This window comes from Papio anubis, chromosome 7, assembly GCF_008728515.1.
Source record: "Papio anubis isolate 15944 chromosome 7, Panubis1.0, whole genome shotgun sequence".
NCBI lineage: Eukaryota > Metazoa > Chordata > Mammalia > Primates > Cercopithecidae > Papio > Papio anubis.
This window is the reverse complement of record NC_044982.1, coordinates 120,973,948-120,997,716: the sequence shown is the minus strand read 5'-3', so window position 1 is coordinate 120,997,716 and position 23,769 is coordinate 120,973,948. Positions and strand designations below refer to the sequence as shown.

The 23,769-nt window shown below is 38.5% G+C and overlaps 1 protein-coding gene across 2 annotated transcripts in view; it reads left to right on the top strand.

Annotated features, from left to right (window-relative positions):
• The window catches only part of PIAS1 (protein inhibitor of activated STAT 1), a 139,844-nt gene extending 117,390 nt beyond the window's left edge, over window positions 1–22,454 (top strand). The window contains exons 9-14 of one of the 2 annotated variants that reach the window (XM_003901106.4): window positions 3,998–4,158; window positions 5,897–6,027; window positions 6,724–6,904; window positions 11,717–11,859; window positions 14,296–14,333; window positions 18,526–22,454. In XM_003901106.4, the coding sequence (XP_003901155.1) occupies window positions 3,998–4,158; window positions 5,897–6,027; window positions 6,724–6,904; window positions 11,717–11,859; window positions 14,296–14,333; window positions 18,526–18,819 (948 nt within the window). In that variant the 3' untranslated portion in view covers window positions 18,820–22,454. Of the gene's footprint in view, window positions 1–3,997; window positions 4,159–5,896; window positions 6,028–6,723; window positions 6,905–11,716; window positions 11,860–13,599; window positions 14,255–14,295; window positions 14,334–18,525 lie in introns of those variants that run through there. The other variant, XM_021941791.2, reaches the window with a different exon arrangement.
• The last annotated feature ends 1,315 nt before the right edge of the window (window positions 22,455–23,769 follow it).

The window sequence follows — 23,769 nt, the reverse complement described above, 5'->3', positions numbered from 1 at the left end:
TAATACTATTTTTATTTATTGAAAACTTACTATGTGTCACGTACTGTGCAGTAAACGTAATTGAATCCCCACAATCATTTTGTGTAGATCCCATTTTTATCCCCATTTTATAAAACTGAGCCTCTGAGTGATTAAATAAAATAACATTCAGGATTCACACAGTAGGTACGTAGTGGGGCCAGGATTCATTCTAACACCAGAATTCATACTCAGGCTGCACTATAAATTACTGAGTACGACCTGCATACCTTCCGTGAGTGGTGCCTCCTGGAATTGCCCATCATGCACAACTGAAGCTTTATCAGTGCACAGGACTGTCTTACTGCTGTATATTTCCAAGTATGGGGACAAGGAAATTAGTCCAACCTGTTTCTGGTAGGAGGAGACACACGTATAAATAAGTAACATACAGTTGTGCATGCCTTAATGATGGGGATACCTTTTGAGAAATGCATTATTAGGGGATTTTGTTGTTATTCAACAAAAGCAACATAGGTGTGTTATTCAACAAAAGCATCATAGGTGGTGGTGTTCAACAAAAGCATCATAGGTGTGCTTACACAAACCTAGATGGTATAGCTTACTATGTACCTTGGGACTATTGCTCCTAGGCTGCAAAACTGTACAGCATGTTACAAAACTGAATACTGTAGGCAGTTGTAACACAATGCTAAGTATCTGTGTACCTAAACATAGAAAAGGTACAGTAAAAAGTATAAAAGATGAAAACTGGTACACCTGTATGGGGCACTTACTATGAATGGAGCTTACAGGACTGGAAGTTGCTCCAAATAAGTCAGTGAGTGGTGAGCAAATGTGAAGGTTTAGGACATCACTTACATCACTGTAGACTTTATAAACACTGTACACTGCAGCTACAATAAATTTAAAATATTTTTCTTTCTTCAACAATAAACCTTAGCTTACTGTAACTTTGATTTTTGTTTTTTGTTTTTGAGACAGAGTCTCCCTGTGTCGCCCAGGCTGGAGTGCAGTAGTGTGATCTCAGCTCACAGCAACCTCTGCCTCCCAGGCTCAAGTGATTCTCCTGCCTCAGCCTCCCAAGTAACTGGGATCCCAGATGTATGCCACCATGCCTGGCTTATTTTTGTATTTTTAGTAGAGACGGAGTTGCGCCACGTCAGCCAGGCTGGTCTCAAACTCCTGATCTCAGGTGATCCTACCTCCTCGGCCTCCCAAAGTGCTGGGGTTACTGGCGTGAGCCACTGCACCCGGCCACGTAACTTTTTTATTTTATAAGCTTTTTAATTTTTTAACTTTTGACTCTTGTATTAACACTTAGCTTAAAACACAAGCACGTTGTACAACTGTACAAAAATATTTTCTTTCTTTATATCCTTATTCTATAAGCTTTTTCTATTTTTAACATTTTTTTACTTTTGTTTTCTACTTTTTAAACTTTTTTGTTAAAAACTAAGACACACATTAGCCTAGGCCTACACAGGGTCAGGATCATCAGTATCACTACCTTCCACCTCCACGTCTTGTCCCACTGGAAGGTCTTCAGTGGCAGTAACAGACATGGAGCTGTTCTCTCCTACCCGCCTGAGGCTGTTTTACAGTTAACTTTTAAAATATATATAAGTAAAGGGAGTACACTCCAAAATAATGATAAAAAGTATAGTAAATCAGAAACCAGTAACATGGTTGTCTGTTATCAGGTATTATGTACTGTACATAATTTGAAGACCTCCATCATATATGTGGTTCACTGTTGACCAAAATGTTATGTGGTGCTTGATTGTAATCATATGCAGGAGTATAGAGTTGGGAGTACACAGAAGGGAGTTAACCAGTTTTTACTCTAGGTCTCTCCAGGTTATACTTCTGATACTATAAACTGGCATTGCTCTGTTCTCAGTAAGTTTATAACGTGTTCAGGGTTCTATTTTTATTCATCATGGCTACATCTGGTTGAAGTAAGGAGGAAACAGTGTTACCTTAGAGAAAGTAAAAGGGACCCAGAAAGGTTAAATGCCTTTCTTAGAGACACAGTAAATCACTGGTATCAAAGCAATTATTTTGGGCACCAAATGACAGTTAATTCCCTGGTAGACTAGGAAATTGCACATTTTCCTGAAATTGATCTAAGCCAAGAATCTTTTCCTCATTTAACTCATATTCTTTTCAAGCCTTTATATTTTTCTTTTATATATATACACATATATATATAAAATACTTTAAGTTCTAGGGCACATGTGCACAATGTGCAGGTTTGTTACATAGGTATACATGTGCCATGTTGGTTTGCTGCACCCATTAACTCGTCATTTACATTAGGTATTTCTCCTAATGCTATCCCGCCCCCCCTGCCCGTCACTCCACGATAGGCCCTGGTGTGTGATGTTCCCCTTCCTGTGTCCAAGTGTTCTCATTGTTCAGTTCCCACCTATGAGTGAGAACCTGCGGTGTTTGGTTTTCTGTCCTTGTGATAATTTGCTCAGAATGATGGTTTCCAGCTTCATCCATGTCCCTGCAAAGGATATGAACTCATCTTTTTTTATGACTGCATAGTATTCCATGGTGTATATGTGCCACATTTTCTTAATCCAGTCTATCATTGATGGGCATTTGGGTTGGTTTCAAGTCTTTGCTATTGTGAATAGTGTCATAATAAACATATGTGTGCAGTGTGTCTTTATAAGTAGCGTGATTTATAATCCTTTGGGTATATACCCCGTAATGGGATGGCTGGGTCAAATGGTATTTCTAGTTCCAGATCCTTGAGGAATCGCCACACTGTCTTCCACAATGGTTGAACTAGTTTACACTCCCACCAGCGGTGTAAAAGCATTCCTATTTCTCCACATCCTCTCCAGCACAAGCCTTTGTATTTTTCAAGTTCACAAATCTTTTCCTGGTACTTGGCAAATAATGTGGTTATTGAAAGTAGATAACTTACCTACTATATGGCCATTGTGCGATCTGGGGACTCTACAGTGGTACAAGCTGGCTTCTGGGGAATGAGATAGTGATATGGTAGCTCCCTGTGCAGGTTTCTGGGCGGCTTCTCTGCCTTGGGCTAAAGCTAGCAGCTCAGGGACCAGATGAAGCAGATTTCCTCTTCCTGAATAGACTCACCACATGTCAGCTGAAGCAATATTTGCAGGGCAACAAGTCTCCTAACATGCTGGAGATGCTAGAGGTCCAGGGCTGTAGGCTGAATTGCTCATGATGGTTCCCAGTGAGGAAGCAATGCAGAGTGTGTGCACCTGCCTTCCTCCTCAGAGCTGCCACTTGGCAATTATGCCAAGCATCATGGGGAATGATCACTATTGATTCAGTTTTGTCCTGTGAACTGCTCTTATTCATAGGTAAGACTGATAGCAAATATCAATGGATTTCTGTATTGTGCAGTATTTAATAAGACATTCTCTATTTTCCCTAATCCCTAGTTAGGTGGTTCTTAAATTTTTTTTTTTTTTTTTGGATCAAGGACTGCTTTAAGAATTTGAGAAAAGCTGGGCACAGTAGTGTGTGCCTGTATTGCCAGATACTCTGGAGGCTGAGGCAGGAGGATTGCTTGTGTCCAGGAGTTTGAGGCTGTAGAGTGCTACGATTGTGCCTGTGAATAGAGTTGGCACTTCAGCCTGGGCAACATAGCAAGACCCCATCTCTTTTTTAAAAAAACTGGTGAAAGCACTCTCTCCAGAAAAATGCACACACGAAATTTTGAGTATAATTCAAGTGATTATGACCCTCTCCACCAAAAGCTGATCTGTGAGCTGTGGATTTTAGTAAATAACCCTTGTAGACTTTCCATAGTCATTTTGTTTGATAGCCAAATAAATGCTGTAATTTTTAAACCTATGGATATTTCACAGGAAATGTATTTAATGTTCTCCTACATTGATGAAAAGTAAACACAGTATGCTTTAAATCAGCATGCCTACCTGTTGTGTTCTAGGAAATTTTTGTCAAAGCTTAAATGTTGAATAGCAATTACCTAATATTTACTTTTTCTCCCTTTTTAAAGCTTGGTAAAATGCGGCTGACAATTCCGTGTCGGGCCCTTACATGTTCTCATCTACAGTGTTTTGACGCAACTCTTTACATTCAGATGAATGAGAAAAAACCAACCTGGGTTTGTCCTGTCTGTGATAAGAAGGCTCCATATGAACACCTTATTATTGATGGGTATGTTACTTTAAGTGTTTTTGGTACCTTGAAATGACCATATATTATCTGGGTTTGTTACACATCAGATTTGGGATGAAAATTCTAAGTTATGTATTTGTAGGATTTTTGTGAATCTGCAAACCAATATTTTCAAAGTAATTTATTTCAAATTAGTGTTATGAATATTTTATCTTTTTAACTCGATGTTCCCTTGTTTTGAAAATACGTGTGTTAACTGTCAGTGCCTCCTGGCATTTGTCGTTTAAAGCACTGTGGTTTTAAGCAGGGTGTGCTTATACCTTTTCTTTTTCCTGTCATTAGTCCATCCATCCCTAGATATGCAGACCATATTGGAAAAAGAATGTATGGGGAAATTTGGGTTAATTCAGGTTCATCCAAAATTGGGCTTTTCAATAGAAGTTAACCTGTTTGTGGAGATTAGATCCAGCTACAGTCATGGTCTTCTTTTTCTTTTTTGTCTTGTCCACCTATGGCATCACAATAACCAATTGCTTTTAACACCCCTTTGTTTTATCTGTCCTACCAGACATCTTGGAATGTTCCTCTAAATGTTCTCCTCTTCTGCAGCCTCCTTTTTCCCCCCCCTTTTGCCACTAAACAAAAACTATTGTGAAAAGGAGGAATCTGCTTGATTTTGCGGGGGGTTGGGGGGCAAAGACAGAGTCTTGCCATTTTGTCCAGGCTGATCTTGAATCCTGGGCTCAAGTGATCCTCCTGCCTTGGCCTCCCAAAGTGCTGAGATTACAGGCATGTGAGCCACCGCACCCGGCCTGTACTTAATATTTCCTGTACTTTCTAGCAAAAGACTTAAGGCAACTTACCTATGGTATTTAAGAAAACATAGGAGCATAAAGGTGGTAATATCAGAAATTGTGTATATTTAGCAATACAAGTATAACCTGGAGCTTGAAAGATGTCAGACCAGTCATGGGGAAAAAAAAAAGAAAAACATGTAACTTAAATGTTTTATGTTTAATTTTTCAGAAATGATGGTGATCACTTAGTAGTAAATCAGAATTAAATAGTAATATTTTCCAACTTTATATGTAACATAGCTTTAGGTTCTCCCATTTCTTGTTATAAAAGCCATGTACACACATACTGTTTTAAAGAAAAATTGCAAAACACAGGAAAATAAAAAGCTTTTTCGGGTGTATAATTTTCCAGTTTTCGTCTTTCCATAGTTGTGATTGTACACTGTTAATAATTTTTATCCTTTGGTTTCATTTAACATTGTAACCTAAGAATTTGGCCATAGTTAATTTTATGCATTCTTTATACATGTTTTTAAATGTCTGTTACAATATTTTATTAAAGAGATTTAACCTTTGATTACATGTTTGTGTATGTATTGCTTCAGTTTATCAAATAAGACATGCTTATTGTAGGCAATTTAGAATATGCAAAAACGTATAAAGAAGAAAAATAAATACCCATGAAGGTACCACCCAGAGGTAACTACTCTCTATATACTACTCACACATAATTTTATTTTTGAAATTAAGCTTTCTTTTGTTGACCTTTTCTCACTTTTTGTCAACATTTTCCCATATGATTAAAAATCTTTGAAAATGTCATTTTTCGTGGTCACATATTTTCTTACATAAATGTGACATAAATTAGGCAGCTATATTCCTATTTAACACTAGATTTTAAGAATAAATATAACTTAAGTTGTTCAACTTTTATTTTCATTTAAAATATGATATTTTAAGGATGAATTGTTTTCTTATAGCTTGTTTATGGAAATCCTAAAGTACTGTACAGACTGTGATGAAATACAATTTAAGGAGGATGGCACTTGGGCACCGATGAGATCGAAAAAGGAAGTACAAGAAGTTTCTGCCTCTTACAATGGAGTCGATGGTGAGTAGTTCTTCACAAGGAAGGGGCAGTCTCCCTACTGCTGTAAGTCTGGTTTCCAATATTAAAATCCATATATTTTTTAAAAACACTGAGCAGTTTGTGGATAGCTTAATGATTCCTATTAACTTATTGATAGAAATCCTTTTAAATTCACTTTTTTGCCAGCTTTAAAAAATTTTCTGATATAAGATTTCAAAGTAATGTAATATAATTAGTCATTTGTAAAGTCATACTTTTGAAACTGTACCCTTTTTAAATTTTTAACAGATTTGGTACAGAGTAGTAAAGGTTCAGTTTTCATTTATTTATTTTTTCCTGGCTCTTAGTATGTTTTTGCTGGAAAGAGACTATGAGTTTTGAAAATGCTATCATCGTATTTCTTAAGTATGTCAGATACTATGCAGACAAAAATTAATATACAGTCTGTGCTTTCAAATTACTTTTCTTCTGAAGTGGACATAAGATGCATTTTGATTGTTCGCTCTAATTCAGTAATTTATTATTATTTTGAAAAATAATTTACAATTATTAAATAATAGTTTTAAACTTAGTAGAACAGAGCCACTGTTGGTTTTCTACTCTCTGGCTCCAACAATATTGTGAATCTAAACTGTAACTGATAAACTGTAGGGACACTGAGAAAAGAGAGATGTCATAACTCTTCCCTTGCCTTGTATTTTAATCATTCCCATATAGGATGCTTGAGCTCCACATTGGAGCATCAAGTAGCTTCTCACCACCAGTCCTCAAATAAAAACAAGAAAGTAGAAGTGATTGACCTAACCATAGACAGTTCATCTGATGAAGAGGAAGAAGAGCCATCTGCCAAGAGGACCTGTCCTTCCCTTTCTCCCACATCACCACTAAATAATAAAGGGTAAGTGCTGAGACATTAAAAAAAAGTAATCATGAAAATTAACTTGGCAAATAGGGATTAAAGACTTGCCAAATAAAATGATTCTTGATTGTGAAACTTAACTTAGCAATCAAAGAATAGTTTGAATTTTTCCCAGGTTTGTAATACTCTGGAGGGATTCGGGTAGTGCACTAAAAGGTTACTTGGATGTAGTATTCTTTATTATCAAAAGATGATTCTAGTACTGTGGTTCTCAAACTGGTGTACATACATCAGAATTACCTGAGAGCTTATTAAAATGCACACATTGCTCCCCTGCGTCTGAGTCAGGAGGAGAGACTAAGAAAATTTGTCTTTCTAGGCCAGGCGTGGTATCTCACGCCTGTAATCCTAGGACTTTGGGAGGCTGAGGCAGGTGGATTATCCGAGCTCAGGAGTTTGAGACCAGCCTGGGCAACATGGTGAAACCTCGTCTCTACTAAAATACAAAAATTAGCCAAGCATGGTGGCGTGTGCCTGTAATCTCAGCTACTCTGGAGGCTGAGGCCAGAGAATTGCTTGAACCCAGGAGGTGGAGGTTGCAGTGAGCCAAGATCTTACCATTGCACTCCAGCCTGGGCAACAGAGTGAGACTGTCTCAAAAAAAAAGAAAAAAAGAAAATTCGTATTTCTAGTAAGTTCCCAGGTGATCCTGCTCCTGCTCGCAGGATGTAGAACATTTGTTCAAACTGGAATGTATGCTCTAAAATTTACCCCAAGTTGAATGTTTCAGGTGGAAAGCAGAGGAAGACCGATGATTTAAATCTGCCTCAGAATGTGAATGAGGTTGGCAGTGAATGACTTCTGTTGCAGTACACATTTCCCACTTTGCAGACTTTTCTCCCATATTTTCCGTTAGTCTTATATCAATAACAGTGTACCTAGGTTATGCTTCAGTTCATGAAACATTGTTATCTACTTTGTATAAAACACCCTCAGCTAAGCATGGATGATAATAAAATGAGTAAGTACAGCCTTAACCTTAAAGAGCTTAGCACTTTCTGGGGGGTGGTAAAACAAGTAGCAGACTCCAACTGTACTCCCAAAACAGGCTGTTAGTCCTGTAGACACATCAGGGATTCTGAGCAAGATTTCTAATTGTGCTAAAGCACAATTGTGGCACACTAATTGTAAATCTAGAAATAGATGTGTCGCTTTTTAGGTATAAAGCAGGAGAACCACATGGCCTGTTGTAACTGAATAGAAGCTAACCAGAAACCCTTCCAGCAAGCAGTAGGGACTAAAGAAAGAATGTAAGAGAGAGAAGGAAAGTCCATAGATGGCATTATTACAACACCAGATCAAGAGCAGGCATTTCTGTGCCTGGAGTCAAATCATTTTCAGGTTTGACAATGTATAATGAGATTAAAGATTTCAATGAGTTCGAGACCAGCCTGGGCAACATGGTAAAACCCTGTCCGTACCAAAAACATTAGCTAGGTGTGGTGCTCTGTGCCTGTTGTCCCAACTACTCGGAGGGCTGAGGTGGGAGGATCACTTGAAGCTGGGAGGTGGAAGTTGCAGTGAGCTAAGATCATGCCCTGCACTCCCAACCTGGGTGACAAAATGAGACCCCATCTCAAAAAAAATAAGATTTCAATCAAACATATTTCACACATTGGTATTTTCATTCTAGAGTAGTCTGTCTTGGCATAGGGAGAGAAACAAAGACATTAAAAACAGTATCATCATTCTAAACAAAGTAAATAATTTAAACACAAATCCTACTCTTATGAACATGACCTCTGATAAAAGCCTACCTTGATGGCTGTAACCCAGCGAGCCTGACCTTGTTATTACACCAATGTATTTTGTGTCTGAGTAGGAGAAAAGGAAAAGTCAGATTACCTAAAGTTAGAACAAGTATCTATAGAATTTCAATTCCAAGATATTTTATAAATGTCAAACCATAGTATGACCAAATACACATTGTCATGTGATTTTTTTAAGTGCCATAATCACAATGTTAAAAGATATTTCATAAACCTCTGGATGTATAAATACTTTTGGGCTAAATGCATCGTCATATATATATTAGTTCTATTCTTTAGACTATTAATAGTAGTCATATGTATTTATGTAAACTATTCAATAGTATTAGTGACTATGTATTTTTTCTTTAAAGAAGACATTTGAGTGTTTAGGAATCTAGTATTTCTTCTTTGGATATTTACTTTGCTCTTTCTCCAAAGACATTTGGAGAGAATTAAATAGTGTTTATTATGTTTGGAAAATAACATTAGATGCATTAACTACTTCCTGAATTTCCCAGTGACTAATTGAACCCAGATATAGTATTTGCAAATGCCAGACATTTCTCTATTTGCAGATAAAAACAAGAAATTTGAAAGTTTACATCCTTAGAAGGAGAATAATACCGTAGTCAACACTAGTAGCTATTTTATAATAATGACTAATTGGTAACTGGAAACCTCAGTCCAGCATATTGTGTTTGTTATTGTGCAGTATAAAGGTTGAAACGCATTTCAAAACATTATTACAAATTGAAAGAAAAGCATGCAGCCAGGAATTACAGGCAAAAACTAAATGTAAAACATTTTGTTGTCTTTAGCCACTGAATGCTTAATGTTCATCCAGAAATTGTCTGTGCTGTTTGAGATGTTTTCAAAGACTAGCATTTTAAATCCTCTCGTAATCTCTTAGACATTGTGAGAGAACTCAGCTAATGGTAAATGGTACTTTTTCTAGATATAAGAGGTTTAACCAAGTTTCCATTAGATGAAACATTTTTATGAGGCAGATGAGAGTGTGTTTTATGCTTCATACCCCATTCATTAAAATGTGGTAGATGGTCATAACTGGAACTGTATTCCTAGAAATCCAACCTTGGCATCTTTTGAAATGTTCTTTTTTTGAGACAGAGTTTCACTCTTGTTGCCCAGGCTGGAGTGCAATGGCGCCATCTCGGCTCACCGCAACCTCCACCTCCTGGGTTCGAGTGATTCTCCTGCCGCAGCCTCCTGAGTAGCTGGGATTACAGGCATGGGCCACCATGCCCAGCTAATTTTTTGTATTTTTTAGTAGAGATGGGGTTTCTCCCTGTTGGTGAGGCTGGTCTCAAACTCCCAACTTCAGGTGATCCACCTGCCTCGGCCTCCCAAAGTGCTGGGATTACAGGCATGAGCCACCGTGCCCGGCCCTCTTTTGAAATATTCTATATCACTGAAATTGTATCCCCATGCCCCAGGTACTTTACATGAAGCATTAAAAGCAAAAGACAGCCGCTTTATTGCTTCCTTTCTCTTTATTTTCTATAACACATATACCTTCAGCCTCTTGTATTGGTGGGGTAACGTATAACCCTTATGTTTCCTTCCAAGAGGGCTACTATAATTCTTTTTCTTTTCGAAATTAGTTTTGTTTTTGTTTTTGTTTTGTTTTGAGACAGGCTTTTGCTCTGTCACCCAGGCTTGAGTGCAGTGGTGCAATCACGGCACATGCAGCCTCGACCTCCCGGGCTCAAGCAATCCTCTCACCTGTCTCCCAAGTAGCTGGGACTACAGATACATGCCACCAGGCCTAGCTAAGTTTTTTAAGTTTTCGTAGAGACAGGGTCTCCCTATGTTGCCCAGTCTGGGCAACCTCTGGGCTGAAACTATCCTTCTGCCTCTGCATCCCAAAAGTATGGGGATTACAGGAATGAGCCGCCATGCCAGGCCCCAAAATTAGTTAAATTATTATTTTTTCCTTCTCCTTTTTGCCTTTCCCTTAATTTTTAATAATTTTTTTTAAAAAAGCTACTCAGTTATTTAAACTTTTCACTGTTTTTTAGAGTCCTAATTCTTGTTTTATGTTTTTTTTTTTTCCAGTTATAGTATTCTCCCTTTAAAAACTCTCCACCACCTATTCATTTTGGAGTATTTCTTTTTTTTTTTTTTGAGACGGAATCTCGCTCTGTTGCCCAGGCTGGAGTGCAATGGCGCCATCTCGACTCACTGCAACCTCCACCTCCCGGATTCAAGTGATTCTCCTGCCTCAGCCTCCCAAGTAGCTGGGACTACAGGCGTGCACCACCATGCCTGGCTAATTTTTTTATTTTTAGTAGAGATGAGGTTTCACCATGCTGGCCAGGCTGGTCTCGAACTCCTGACCTTGTGATGCACCCGCCTCAGCCTCCCAAAGTGCTGGGATTACAGGCGTGAACTACTGCACCCGGCCTCATTTTGGAGTATTTCTTCTTGTTTCACTACATTCATTAGATTCAGCAGGGCTTTTATGCAAACAACATGCTGATAACTCTACTGGGCATTGGGTATACTAAACAATACCCAGTTTTTGTTCTCCTGAAGACTACAATCCAACTCCAGACCACTCAGATTGCTTCATTCCCTCTTTCTTATTATATGTATTTTCTTTGCTAGGGCATACGTATACTTCTTACTAGCCAATACTTCAGTGTTGTTTTAAAAGGGTTTCCGAATTTCATTTGATGTAGGTATCTTTCACTCATATCCTGGTAAAGTGGCTCAACTGTACCTTTCTCTTGCATTCTGAAAGCATAGGTGATGATATTCCAAAGGCAATGTGAGGTTTGTGAATGTTGGATACCATTGCATCTGTCCATTTCTTCCTATGGCCTCTGTTAAATGCTATTATGTATACAAATTATTTTCTCATAATTGTGTATAATCTAAATTATACATTACTTTGCTTGGTTTTGTTCTTATTTCCAGCGCAAAACCTAGGGTTCGTTGTGAGATACAACCTCTTTTTTTGTTAACTTTGAGAGTTTAACTGACTAATGAAAACTATGCCAATCTTTCCTTCTTCCAGCATTTTAAGTCTTCCACATCAAGCATCTCCAGTATCCCGCACCCCAAGCCTTCCTGCTGTAGACACAAGCTACATTAATACCTCCCTCATCCAAGACTATAGGCATCCTTTCCACATGACACCCATGCCTTATGACTTACAAGGTGAGTCACTGGTTCTTTTGTATTGTCACATGGCATTATGAATGCCTTTGATCTATCTAGTTCTCTTCTAGGTGAATCTAAGGAAGAACTGGAAGATTGAGCCAACAGGGCCTTGAACCCAGGGAACTGAGAGAAATAATATGCTGCTGTTAAAAATACTGACCCACTTCCTGTACTGTCATCAGTAGCCAGTGTTTTACTCCCAGTGGTAGAACTAGTACAATAATCTTTAGATTTTGTGAGCTCCTAAGTACTCCGCAAATTGTTTTTGAATGATCGCTAGTATGTGGGTTTGAATTTTGGTATTTATGAACATTATTTTTTTTTTTTTGCCGTGGAGGATGGAGTCTTGCTCTGTTGCCTGGGCTGAAGTGCAGTGGCGCGATCTCAGCTCACTGCAACCTCCACCTCCCAGGTTCAAACAATTCTCCTGCCTCAGCTTCCCGACGAGTAGCTGGTATTATAGGCGCCCGCTACCACACCCGGCTAACTTTTTTGTATTTTTAGTAGAGGTAGGGTTTCACTCTTTTGGTCAGGCTGGTCTGAAACTCCTGACCTCGTGGTCCTCCTGCCTTGGCCTCCCAAACTGCTGGCATTACAGGCGTGAGCCACCACGCCCAGCCCTATGAACATTATTTATTGTTCCCTGACTTTAGTTGTAATGCAACAGGCATTGTGGGTAACTATGTTGTATTATGTTTTAATTAATGGTGAGTTGAGACATTTGAAAGTTTTAGTTTTTATTCTAATGAATTTGATCACTTAAGAATTTTTTTTAATTGTGTGGGTACGTACTAGGTGTATATATTTATCTGATCCTTTTTTTTAAAAGCATTTTGAAATGTCAGTATACTCATTTGTATATTTTGAGTTCATAATATTATCAAAAAGAATTGTTCTTGTATATCTTTGTAGCATAATAATTTGTATATTAGTCATATAATCTAAGAACTTTTTTTATTAAAAAAGCCATATATGCTCATTGTAGAAAATTCAACACAGAAACATAAAGTGAAAGTTTCCCTCTACCTATCCCCCAACCCCACTCCCCGGAAGTTATAGATACTCGTGTGTGTGTGTGTGTGTGTGTGTGTGTGTGTGTGTGTGTCAGAGTTTTGCTCTTATTGCCCAGGGGTGTGTGTGTGTGTGTGTGTGTGTCGGAGTTTTGCTCTTATTGCCGTGTGTGTGTGTGTGTGTATGTGTCGGAGTTTTGCTCTTATTGCCGTGTGTGTGTGTGTGTGTGTGTCGGAGTTTTGCTCTTATTGCCCAGGCTGGAGTGCAATGGCACAATCTCGGCTCACTGCAACCTCTGCCTCCCAGGTTCTCCTGCATCAGCCTCCCAAGTACCTGAGATTACAGGCACGCGCCACCATGCCTGGCTTGGCTAATTTTGTATTTTTAGTAGAGACGGGATTTCACCATGTTGGTCAGGCTGGTCTCAAAACTCTCGACCTCAGGTGATTCGCCTGCCTTCACCTCCCAAAGTGCTGGGATTATAGGCGTGAGCCACCGCATCTGGACAGTTATAGCTACTCTTAACAGTTGGTTAGATATCTTTCTATACCTTTTTTCTACATGTATGAAACGCACTGTCACTATCAAGAGCAACAGTGCTATGCATTTTGTAAGCCCTCATGTTGTAATCGGTTATAATGTAGACAGTGAGTAGATGCCCACAGTATCTGTGATGTTGTAATATATTTATCTACATCTGCGTGTTTTACTTTTCCCCAAGTTTAGATATCACAATGAAGCATTTAATTCATGCCTGTTTACTTGCTCTTCATCGCATTACACATTGGGTGATCTAGAAAAGAATGTTAATTGGAAGGGGACTGCTTGCAGTGAATCCTCAGCAGCCAGGTATCAGGGCTATTCCTTCTTATGTAATAGCCAGTTTTCAGGCACTCAAATCTCTTCTCCCCTCGTGCCACTGCAGTCTGTCAGTTGAATCTGATAGCAAATGAGCAAAATTTAAGAAAGAAAAATCAGTGCTACAACTTATTTAACCTAACTCTTTCAACTTCAAACTTTCTCACCTGCAAAATGAGGGCAAAAATAATTACATACTTCATGAAGTGCTTGTGAGGAGTAACTTTGAGAGTAGATTGAAAGTTTCCTTAAGAGGAGTCCATGAGAGCATTTGTTAAAAAGTACTCTGCCAGTTTAAGGATCAGTGTTAAATCTGACAGAGTGATCATGGCCTCAGTCCCCCAAATGGGGTCACAGAGAAGACAAATCATTGCCAAAGCTTAGTTTTCAGCCTTAGTAATCTAAAGATGGGAGAGACATAAAGCATTTAGCTCAACTCTTCATGTTTAAATAAAATTCTGAGTGACATAGCATTTAAGACTTGTATTTGTTTTTGAAGTATTGGGGCATTTGGAAGAGTTTTTCCTTTTTTTTTTTTAACTGAAATAATTTTTTCTTCCACAGGATTAGATTTCTTTCCTTTCTTATCAGGAGACAATCAGGTATGTTATGAAAAATTTACTGTTACTTTAATTGTACATTAAAAATACAGTCATGTGCCGCATAATGACATTTTGGTCAATGACAGACCATATATGCATTCCATAAGATTATAATGGAATTGAAAAATTCCTACATCAATTATAGCCATGGTAACATCGTAGCACAAGTCATTACTCACGTGTTTGTGGTGATGCTGGTGTGAACAAACCTATGCCACCAGTCATGTAAAAGTATCGCACATACAATTATGTACAATATAATAATAAACAACTATGTTACTGGTTTATGCATTTACTTTATTTTTTATTGTTATTTTAGAGTGTACATCTTCTACTTATTTTTTTTTTTTAAGTTTGCTGTAAAACAGTGTGCAGTGTTACTCCAGGACAGCCTCATACATCCCAGTTAGCCATATCTCTTGATTGCATCATTTCCTCTTGTGCTTGATTAAATCTTGTCTTGTTTTGTTGATCATGGCCCCTAAGCATACAAAATCCACAGCTAATGTTGCCAGTAAGAGGCCACATCGAGTGATTGACATGGCAAAAAAATTAAAAGTGATTAAGGACAATGAAGGTGGAAGATCAGTGATGGTTATTGCTCACCAGTCAGGCAGTCCCATTCTACCATAGCCACAGTCTTAAAGAACAAGAACAAAGTGACAGAAGCTGTTAAAGGATCTGCTTCATTGAAGGCAACAAGACTAACAAAAATTTGAGAAGGGCCTGTATCAGATATGGAGAAACTTGTAGTGACCTGGATTGAAGACCAGACGAAGAAACATATCCCTCTCAGCACCATAATGATCATGGCCAAAGCAAAAAGTTTGTTTGCAATGTTTAAAGAATTTAAGACTGGACCCAACAACAGTGTTAAATGTACTGCTAGCTCTGGGTGGTTTAAACGATTCAAGAATCATTATTCATTATGTAATATCAAAGTGAGTGGAGAGTCTGCAAATGCAGATGTGAAGGCAGCTGAAGAATTTTTGGAAACTCTAGATAAGCTGATTATGAAGGAAGATTACTTGCCAGACAAATTTTCAATATGCATGAAACCTCCCTATTCTAGAAATGAATGCCTGAAAGGACTTTCATCCATAAAGAAGCCAAGTCAATGCTAGGTTTCAAGGCTTTTAAGAACTAGATAACAGTCTCGCTTGGGGCAGTATTGCAGGCTACAAATTGAAACCCTTTGTGATCTGGTACAGTGAGAACTCCAGAGCCTTCAAGCATGTCAACAAGCACACACTGCCCATGTACTACACGAGCAATAAGAAGTCATGGATGACTCAGCTCTTCTTCCAGGATGTCCTCCTGAATTGCTATGCCAGCAAAATGGAGAAGTACTATTTAGAAAGTAACATACTTTTCAAGATTATGATTTTTGTTGATAATACTCCCACACATCCTCATTTGATTGGTGATCTTCATCCCAATATCACAGTGTTGTGTCTCCTTCCAGGTACCACATCTTTGATCCAACCAGTGAATCAAGGAGTTGTAGCAGCTTTTAAGGCCTATTAAAAGATCCTGAGGAGGATCCTTGCCCAGGCTGTTGCTGCAACTGAAAAACACTGAGAAGACACTGATGCAATTCTGGAAGGTTTACAACAGCTATGACTGCATCAAGAACCTTGCTTGGGCATGGAGTGGTGTCACCAAGGAGTATGTGAATGACATCTAGAAGACACTGAAGAAGTTTGTTCATGACTTCAAAGAATCTGCTAAAGATGAAGAGGTTGCAGAAATCAACAAGGCTGTGGTTGAGATGGCAAACAACTTTAACCTAGATATGGATGAGGATGACATTGAGAAGCTCCTAGAGGTGGTTCCTGAGGAATTGATTAATGAGGATCTGTTGGAACTGGAACAGGAAGACGTAGCTGCAGAAGGTGCAAGAGAAAAGGAAACTGCAGGAGACAAAAAGAAAGAACCTCCAAGAAAATTCACAGTGAAGGGTTTAGCAGAAGCTTTTGCAGACCTCAACAAGCTCCTTAAAAAATTTAAGGCCAGGCGCAGTGGCTCATGCCTGTAATCCCAGCACTTTGGGAGGCTGAGGCGGGCAGATCATGAGGTCAAGAAATCGAGACCATCCTGGCTAACACGGTGAAACCCCGTCTCTACTAAAAAATACAAAAAGAAATTAGCCGGGCATGATGGCAGGCACCTGTAGTCCCAGCTACTCGGGAGGCTGAGGCAGGAGAATGGCATGAACCCGGGAGGCGGAGCTTGCAGTGAGCTGAGTTTGTGCCACTGCAGTCTAGCCTGGGCGACAGAGCAAGACTCCATCTCAAAAAAAACAACAAAAAAAATTTAAAAACACGGGCCCTGGCCGGATGTGGTAGCTCACACCTGTAATCCCAGCACTTTGGGAGGCTAAGGCGGGTGGATCATGAGGTCAGGATTTCGAGACCAGCCTGACCAACATGATGAAACCCCGTCTCTACTAAAAGTACAAAAATTAGCTGGGTGTGGTGGCATACACCTGTAATCCCAGCTACTTGGGAGGCTGAGGCAGAAGAATCGCTTGAACCTGGGAAGTGGAGGTCGCAGTGAGCCAAGATCACGCCACTGCACTCCAACCTGGGCGGCAGAGCGAGACTCCATCTCAGAAAAAAAAAAAAAAAAAAAAAAAAAAACGGGTCCTAACAATGAAAGGTTTTCATCAATAGAGAGGAATGTTTGTGGTACATTATCTACTTACAAGCAAATCTATGATAAAAAAAGAAACAAACCAAGCAAAACACCATGGACATATTTCTGAAAAGAGTGACACCTCCTTAAGAAGAGCCTCACGCGGGTCCTTCAGTGGGTGTGCCAGAAGATTGTTGTCATAGCAAATGACAGCTCCATGCATGCTATTTTCCCTGAAGACCATGCAGTGGGACAAGCTGTGCAGGTGGAAGACAGTGACATCGACAACCCTGATCTCCCTGTGTAGGCTTAGGCTAATGTGCGTGTCTTCGTTTTTAACAAAAAAGTTAAAAAGTAAAAAATATTTTAAAATGTTAAAAATGGAAAAAACTTACAGAATAAGGATATAAGGAAGGAAATATTTTTGTACAGCTGTACAATGTACTTGTGTTTTAAATTAAGTGTTGTTACCAAAGTTTTAAAAAATTAAAGTTAATAAAATTAGTTAGCTAATGTTAATTTATTATTGAAGAAGGAAAAATATTTTTAACACATTTAGTGTGGCCATAGTGTACAGTGTTTATAAAGTCTATAGTAGTGTACAGTAATGTCCTAAGTCTTCACATTCACTCACGACTCACTCACTGGCTCACCCAGAGCAACTTCCAGTATTGCAGGCTCCATTCATGGTAAGTGCCCTGTACAGGTGTATTATTTATTTATCTTTTATAGCGTATTTTTACTGTACCTTTTCTATGTTTAGATACACACATACTTAGCATTGTGTTACAGTTGCCTATGGCATTCAGCACAGTACCATGCTGGTACAGGTTTGTAGCCTGGGAGCAGTAGGCCAGACCACACAGCCTATGTGTGTAGTAGGGTCTACCATCTAGGTTTGTGCGAGCACACTCTGATGTTTTCACAACCACAAAACCGCCTAATGATGCATTTCTCAAAACACATCCGTGTCGTTAAGCGACGCATGACTGTATTTAAAAGTATAATGTGTAGCCGAGAGAAAGAATAAATTTCCTTGGAAAACTTCAGAGTAATCATACCCATTATTATGGCTTTAAAATTTAAATAAAAATTCTTTCTTTCAGTGGTGCCTGAGTGTATAGTAAAAACAGTGTCTTGGTTTCCAGTACTGTTTTATAAAGAAACTGGGCAGTGAGTCATATTGACTGATAGATTTCTTGGCTAAGTATCTCCTTACTAGCAAAAGGGTGGACTGTCTGCCCCTCCCGCTGCTTCTGAGCATATGCTTCTTAGGAAATAGAATTGATAATTGCTTGCAATACAAACTAAAACAAAAAACAATGAAATTTTTATTTTGTTTTTCCTCCAGTTTCAGATACAAAAATGTCTTCTCAAGATCAATGCTCCAGTCGTTACATAAGATCATTTGATTTTGCAGAATGTCTTAGTAAATATTTCAGAAACCCTAGATACTCAGGCTGTCTTAAATGTAGGGCTGTGTTCTGCTGAGGAGAAAATGTTTTAATTTAGAAGTGTAATTAACATTTTTGTGTCTTTTGTTTCTCCTCCCTAGCATTACAACACCTCCTTGCTTGCCGCTGCAGCAGCAGCAGTTTCAGATGATCAAGACCTCCTACACTCGTCTCGGTTTTTTCCGTATACCTCTTCACAGATGTTTCTTGATCAGTTAAGTGCAGGAGGCAGTACTTCTCTGCCAACCACCAATGGCAGCAGTAGTGGCAGTAACAGCAGCCTGGTTTCTTCCAACAGCCTAAGGGAGAGCCATAGCCACACTGTCACAAACAGGAGCAGCACGGACACGGCATCCATCTTTGGCATCATACCAGACATTATTTCACTGGACTGATTCCCAGGCCCTGCTGCTCCCATCCCCACCCCAGATCAAATGAACTTGGCAGAAAGAAGAGAACTTTGTGCTCTGTTTTACCTTACTCTGTTTAGAAAAGTATACAAGCGTGTTTTTTTCCTTTTTTTAGGGAAAAAATTAAAAGAAATGTACAGAGAACAAAACTATATTTTCAGTTTTACTTTTGTATATAAATCTAAGACTGCCTGTGTGATAAAAACACTTGTTTAAAAAAAAAAAGGAAAGAAAAGAAAAAAGAAAAAACAAGCACCCACAAACCACCTTCAGCTCATTTTTTTCTGGATTCTGAAGATTTTTCATCATTTGTCCTATGGTTTTGGTTTTATTTTACTTCAATGGCATTATTTTATTTGCAATAACAGAAAAGGAATTGCATGTATGAAGTTTTAAATTGTGGGCTTTTCTTTGTTGTGGGGAGGGGGTTGGGGGGATAGTTTGATTTCCATTTTCTGAAAACGACAGACTTGGATTCTGTTTGTGTGTGTGCGCATATTTTATCCAGCCTTAAGTTATAAAGCTCATCTGTCCCGCTGCATTCCCTGTGTATTTTCAGGACATGGCTCGTGGGTGTGTGTTCATTGTGTGCGTCTGTATGTATTTTTCTGTCATCACTGTTCCCTCTCCTCCCGAGTGTGCATTCAGTTAATATAATCAGTTGCTTGCTTCTTTCAAAGTGCTTTGAAGGTCTTGAACTCACGTGTGAGCATCTTTATCAACTATCCCAACTGCATGTTCTCCATCACATATTCTCTTATTTGCTCTGTACCCCCTGAGAATATGTTTTAGAGATATTGGAATAAAGCTGTCTGGGTAAGGAGTAGGCTTAGCCGAACTATGAATAATACACTTTAGTCTAGTTCTTTATTCTAAATCTGGATTGCCAGTATTGTGTATTTAAACCAAGTCTGTGAATACCTGCTTTTTTTGGCCACAGAGTAACAATTTTTCATGTAAGATCTTCATACCAAAGTAGGAAGTAAAAATAGCTTAGAAAGCCCTGTCAGGTGTTTTGTGCAGCTGACAGAGGTAATGTTACATCACCTCAAAAAGAAAGATAAACAGTCAGTTATTCTAAAAATAAATTGTTTGGAAAGTACAATGCACCACATTTTTGTAGAAGTCTACTATTTGATAAACAGTTGAAATTCAAGATGTGTTTGACCCTTAGTCATTTTTACTCTTTGGTTCTGAGTATACCTATTTTCTTAGCATATCTACCTTGTTTATCTTTTTCTTCACCTTTTAACAAGTATGACATAGGAAAGTCATTTTTTTAGAATTCATGGATCAGTCTGATCTACTCTTATTCATAATGGAACATGTAAATATATTGAAAACTGTTTTTCAGGAGAGAAATATGAGTTGGAGGGAAGGAAAAGTGGTTCTACTTACGTTCCAAAATCCTCATCAGAGAAGGTATGATGTTCTCAGGTGTGGAAAATATTTTTTAGTTGATTGAGAAAGCAGGTTTAACAGAAAACATAAAGAAGGGGCATAATGATTGCCGTTTTTCCAGACTGGATTTTCTTACCACAACTGTTAATGTTCTCAGAGTTGATGAAGGACCACCTTTGTGTATACACTTGTAGTTTTAAACCTTGCATTGGTAACAAAATGATCTACTTTAATCCAGGTAGAATTCAAGATGGCTGTACTTCAGTTGTATGATAAAATTAATGGTTCTCATGACTGTGTGGCATCTAAAAATAATGTTTTTATAGCATCTCTCTGCCACTAAATTGTTGACTTGAATTTTGGAAAAGTTGGTGTTGATATGTATATGTGTGTGTGTATATATGTATTTATAAACTGTGTGTGAGTAACAAGTGAGTTTCATAGTCTTCCCCTACGCATGTGTATTCCACACACAAATGGCTGAGTTATAGTCATAAAACAATTTGCAATAAAAAAAACAAAACAGATTGTCGGTTAACCAGGAAACAGTTACGTTTTTTAATGAATCTGGTATTACAGTGAGCAAATGTCATATTAATTTAGGCTAATTTCTAATAGTACCATAATTTGTGTCTAAATTTGGACTGGGGTAGAAATTACTAAAATTGTGGGGAGTTTGTTTTCTGATTTTACATTGCTTTAGGAAACATTTTTACTAATTCAGCTGTCTTAGGTAAAATGAATAGTTTTCTTCCTGTTTTTTTATGTGTCATTGTTAGTGGTCTCAAAATTCTGATCAATAACTTTGTGTATGATGCTGAATTATACAAACTGTTTGAATGATCCAGTGGAAAACATATCCCTCTACGTTCTTCTGTCCAGTTGTAGAGAAGGTTAATTTCCCTCAGTGTCCCACATTTACCAACCTAAGAGAAGAACAGGTAATAGGGAGAAATAAACATAGAGTGGTTCCAGTGGTTTTGGTCATGTGTCCACAGGAGAAACTAGCCATTCAGAAGTTGTCTTAATTATAGTTCATTCCACCCTGTGAGGAGTTTGTTTCCATTAGTTGTTGACTTTCCAAAATGTTGCATTAAGTAATAGTTGTCACTCTGTTGGCCTCATGGTCAATATCAATCACACTTCATGATCTCTACTAATTACTAGTAGAGTCATGTACTATGTCTTTAACTCCTAAGTTTAAAGAAAAGCACAGAGTCACTTCATCTCTTTTTTTCTTAGCCTACCCTCACTCCCCAACCCATGCCAATTTGGCATTGACATGCTATCTGTGGACAAATAGCAGTTCTCAGAATCTAGTCAAGTTGCCATCATCCCCCTTGCCTTGGCCATTCATAGTAGGTATGCATATGTTTGTTTCTGTACAGTACTCTGTGTGTGTGTATATTTACATCTGTATGCACACATCTTTGATAAAATAGCTATTTGACTAGCAGGGTTAAAGTGGCTTTTAATTACTTTGTGAGCGTTATTGGATACATCTTTAAAAAAAAAAAAACTGAACCAGAACCATGCCACGCTTGGTTGACTATTTTGAGCATTAAAATTGCTTTACTAATTATGTAGACATTATCACAATTCTGTATCTTTACTGACTTAGGAAAGATTCACGTAAGCTCTGAAAACTCTGATTCCTTGGTAGATTTTCCTTTGAGTCAAGTGTCTGAAATGGAATGAAAAGATATCCTAACTCTAAGTTAATATGGAAAGAGCATTGTTTTTAAAACAATTTCGATTTTAAATACATAAAACTTTCAAGATCTTCAGGACTTCTTAAAGCACATTTGAAATTATTTTAGTAAGAATTTTGTTTTATCAATATATGTTGAATTCTGTTTTTTAAACATAAAGCTTAGATTTCAGAAAGAGGGAGGGAAAATAGCTGGTGGTCCCAGAGTGTGCTGCTGTTAATTGTTTAACAAAGGGGAAAATGTATATAAACAGATAAAGTTACCATAAATTCCATGAACTTAAATCTGTGATTCATTGCCTTAAAACTTTCTCTCTTAGAATTTCCATACCGCATGCCAAACCAGTAAAATGGCTTTTAAAAATGTATAGTAGACAATGTCAGTTTGTATAAAAGTACCAAGTGAAAATATTTATTACATGCATTGGAAAAAAAATTGTTTACCTATTGAATGTTACCTGTTTATGTAGAGCTCTTTAGATGTAATAAAAGAAAAGCCTTCAGTTAATTTGTCTTCTGTAAAATAACACTGCTGGGTGTTCAAGGGGACAAAATCCCTGTGAGACAAGTGATAATGGTTTGTGCTTCCAAAGCACCTTTCATCCAGAGATTTCAAAGCATGACAAGTAACTAATTTTCTTGCAGCATGCTTTGAGGTAAGTAATGAATATATAGCCATCATTTCCCTCTCTTGTTGAAATATGGCTAGCTCTTTAATAAATCACAGCATCTGTTCAGCATCTGCAGTTTGAATGCTAAGAGCACCATGGCCTTCTTGTAAACAACACTAGGTGCTAGAGAAACCAGCTGGAATTTCAGGAATGAGCTTGAAACCAGGACAGGAGTAATATAACAGCCCTTCCTCCGGTAGAGGTTTGAATCGGAACACTTCACAGGATCTTAGGCTCTGGACCACTGGATCCCCTTAATGAGGAGCAGGGAGTCTGTGAAGAGGAGCCCCAGGTTCAAATTCCACACCAGCTATGTGTTTTTGGCAAGCTATACTTCAGATTCCCGTTAGGCAAATGAGATGCATAAAACTTGCTTTAAAGCCATACTGGGACTATTCAGTGATAAATACAAACATAGAAAAGCTTTGACGGAAAGTACCCTCATTTTTTATAGCCAGAACTTGCTCTTCCTGTTCCATCTAAATCATTGGTATCTATCTCCCATCTAATCTTTGGTATTCCAGGTTGGCTGTGCAGGATTTACTTCCTAATGTCCATGACTGGAGCTCAAAAGAGGTGCCGGCCTAGGACCTTTGAGCTTTGCCTGAAAGTGACAGCAGATCTCTTGGGAGGAGGTGGGGGGTGGGGTGGGCAGCGTCTAACCGGCCCTCTGGTGGATTTACCTTGAAGGTAATGAAATTTAAGCATGAGGACCCCTCACTTGCCCTGGTCCTGGGAGCAGCCCCAGAAATTCTGCATTTCTGTTTTTGTATTCTTAAGGCAGCCAAATCTTATAAACCTCAGATCCCACAAAACATCTGCTTCTACACTGTGCGGACCTGGGCTTCCCAGCCAGATAGTCACAATTTCACCTAGTTGGCGTTTCGACCATTTACTTACTCTCACCCCCACAAAACTCTTCTCTGTGGCTCCTAGGAATTCCCACTTACTCCCTTTGCAGTTACGCTTGGGGAAATGAGAGTCTTCTTCCTCAGGGCCTTGTTTGGGTCTGAAGCCACACGGCATTGTTGAGACAGTTGCACTAACACTACAACTCTTGCTCCCTGCAGTTTTCCCTGTGCCCGGTGCCTAGTGGAAGATTTGTGTCTTGTACATCTTCCCAAAAGACACATCCCGTTTGATTTGGTTTTC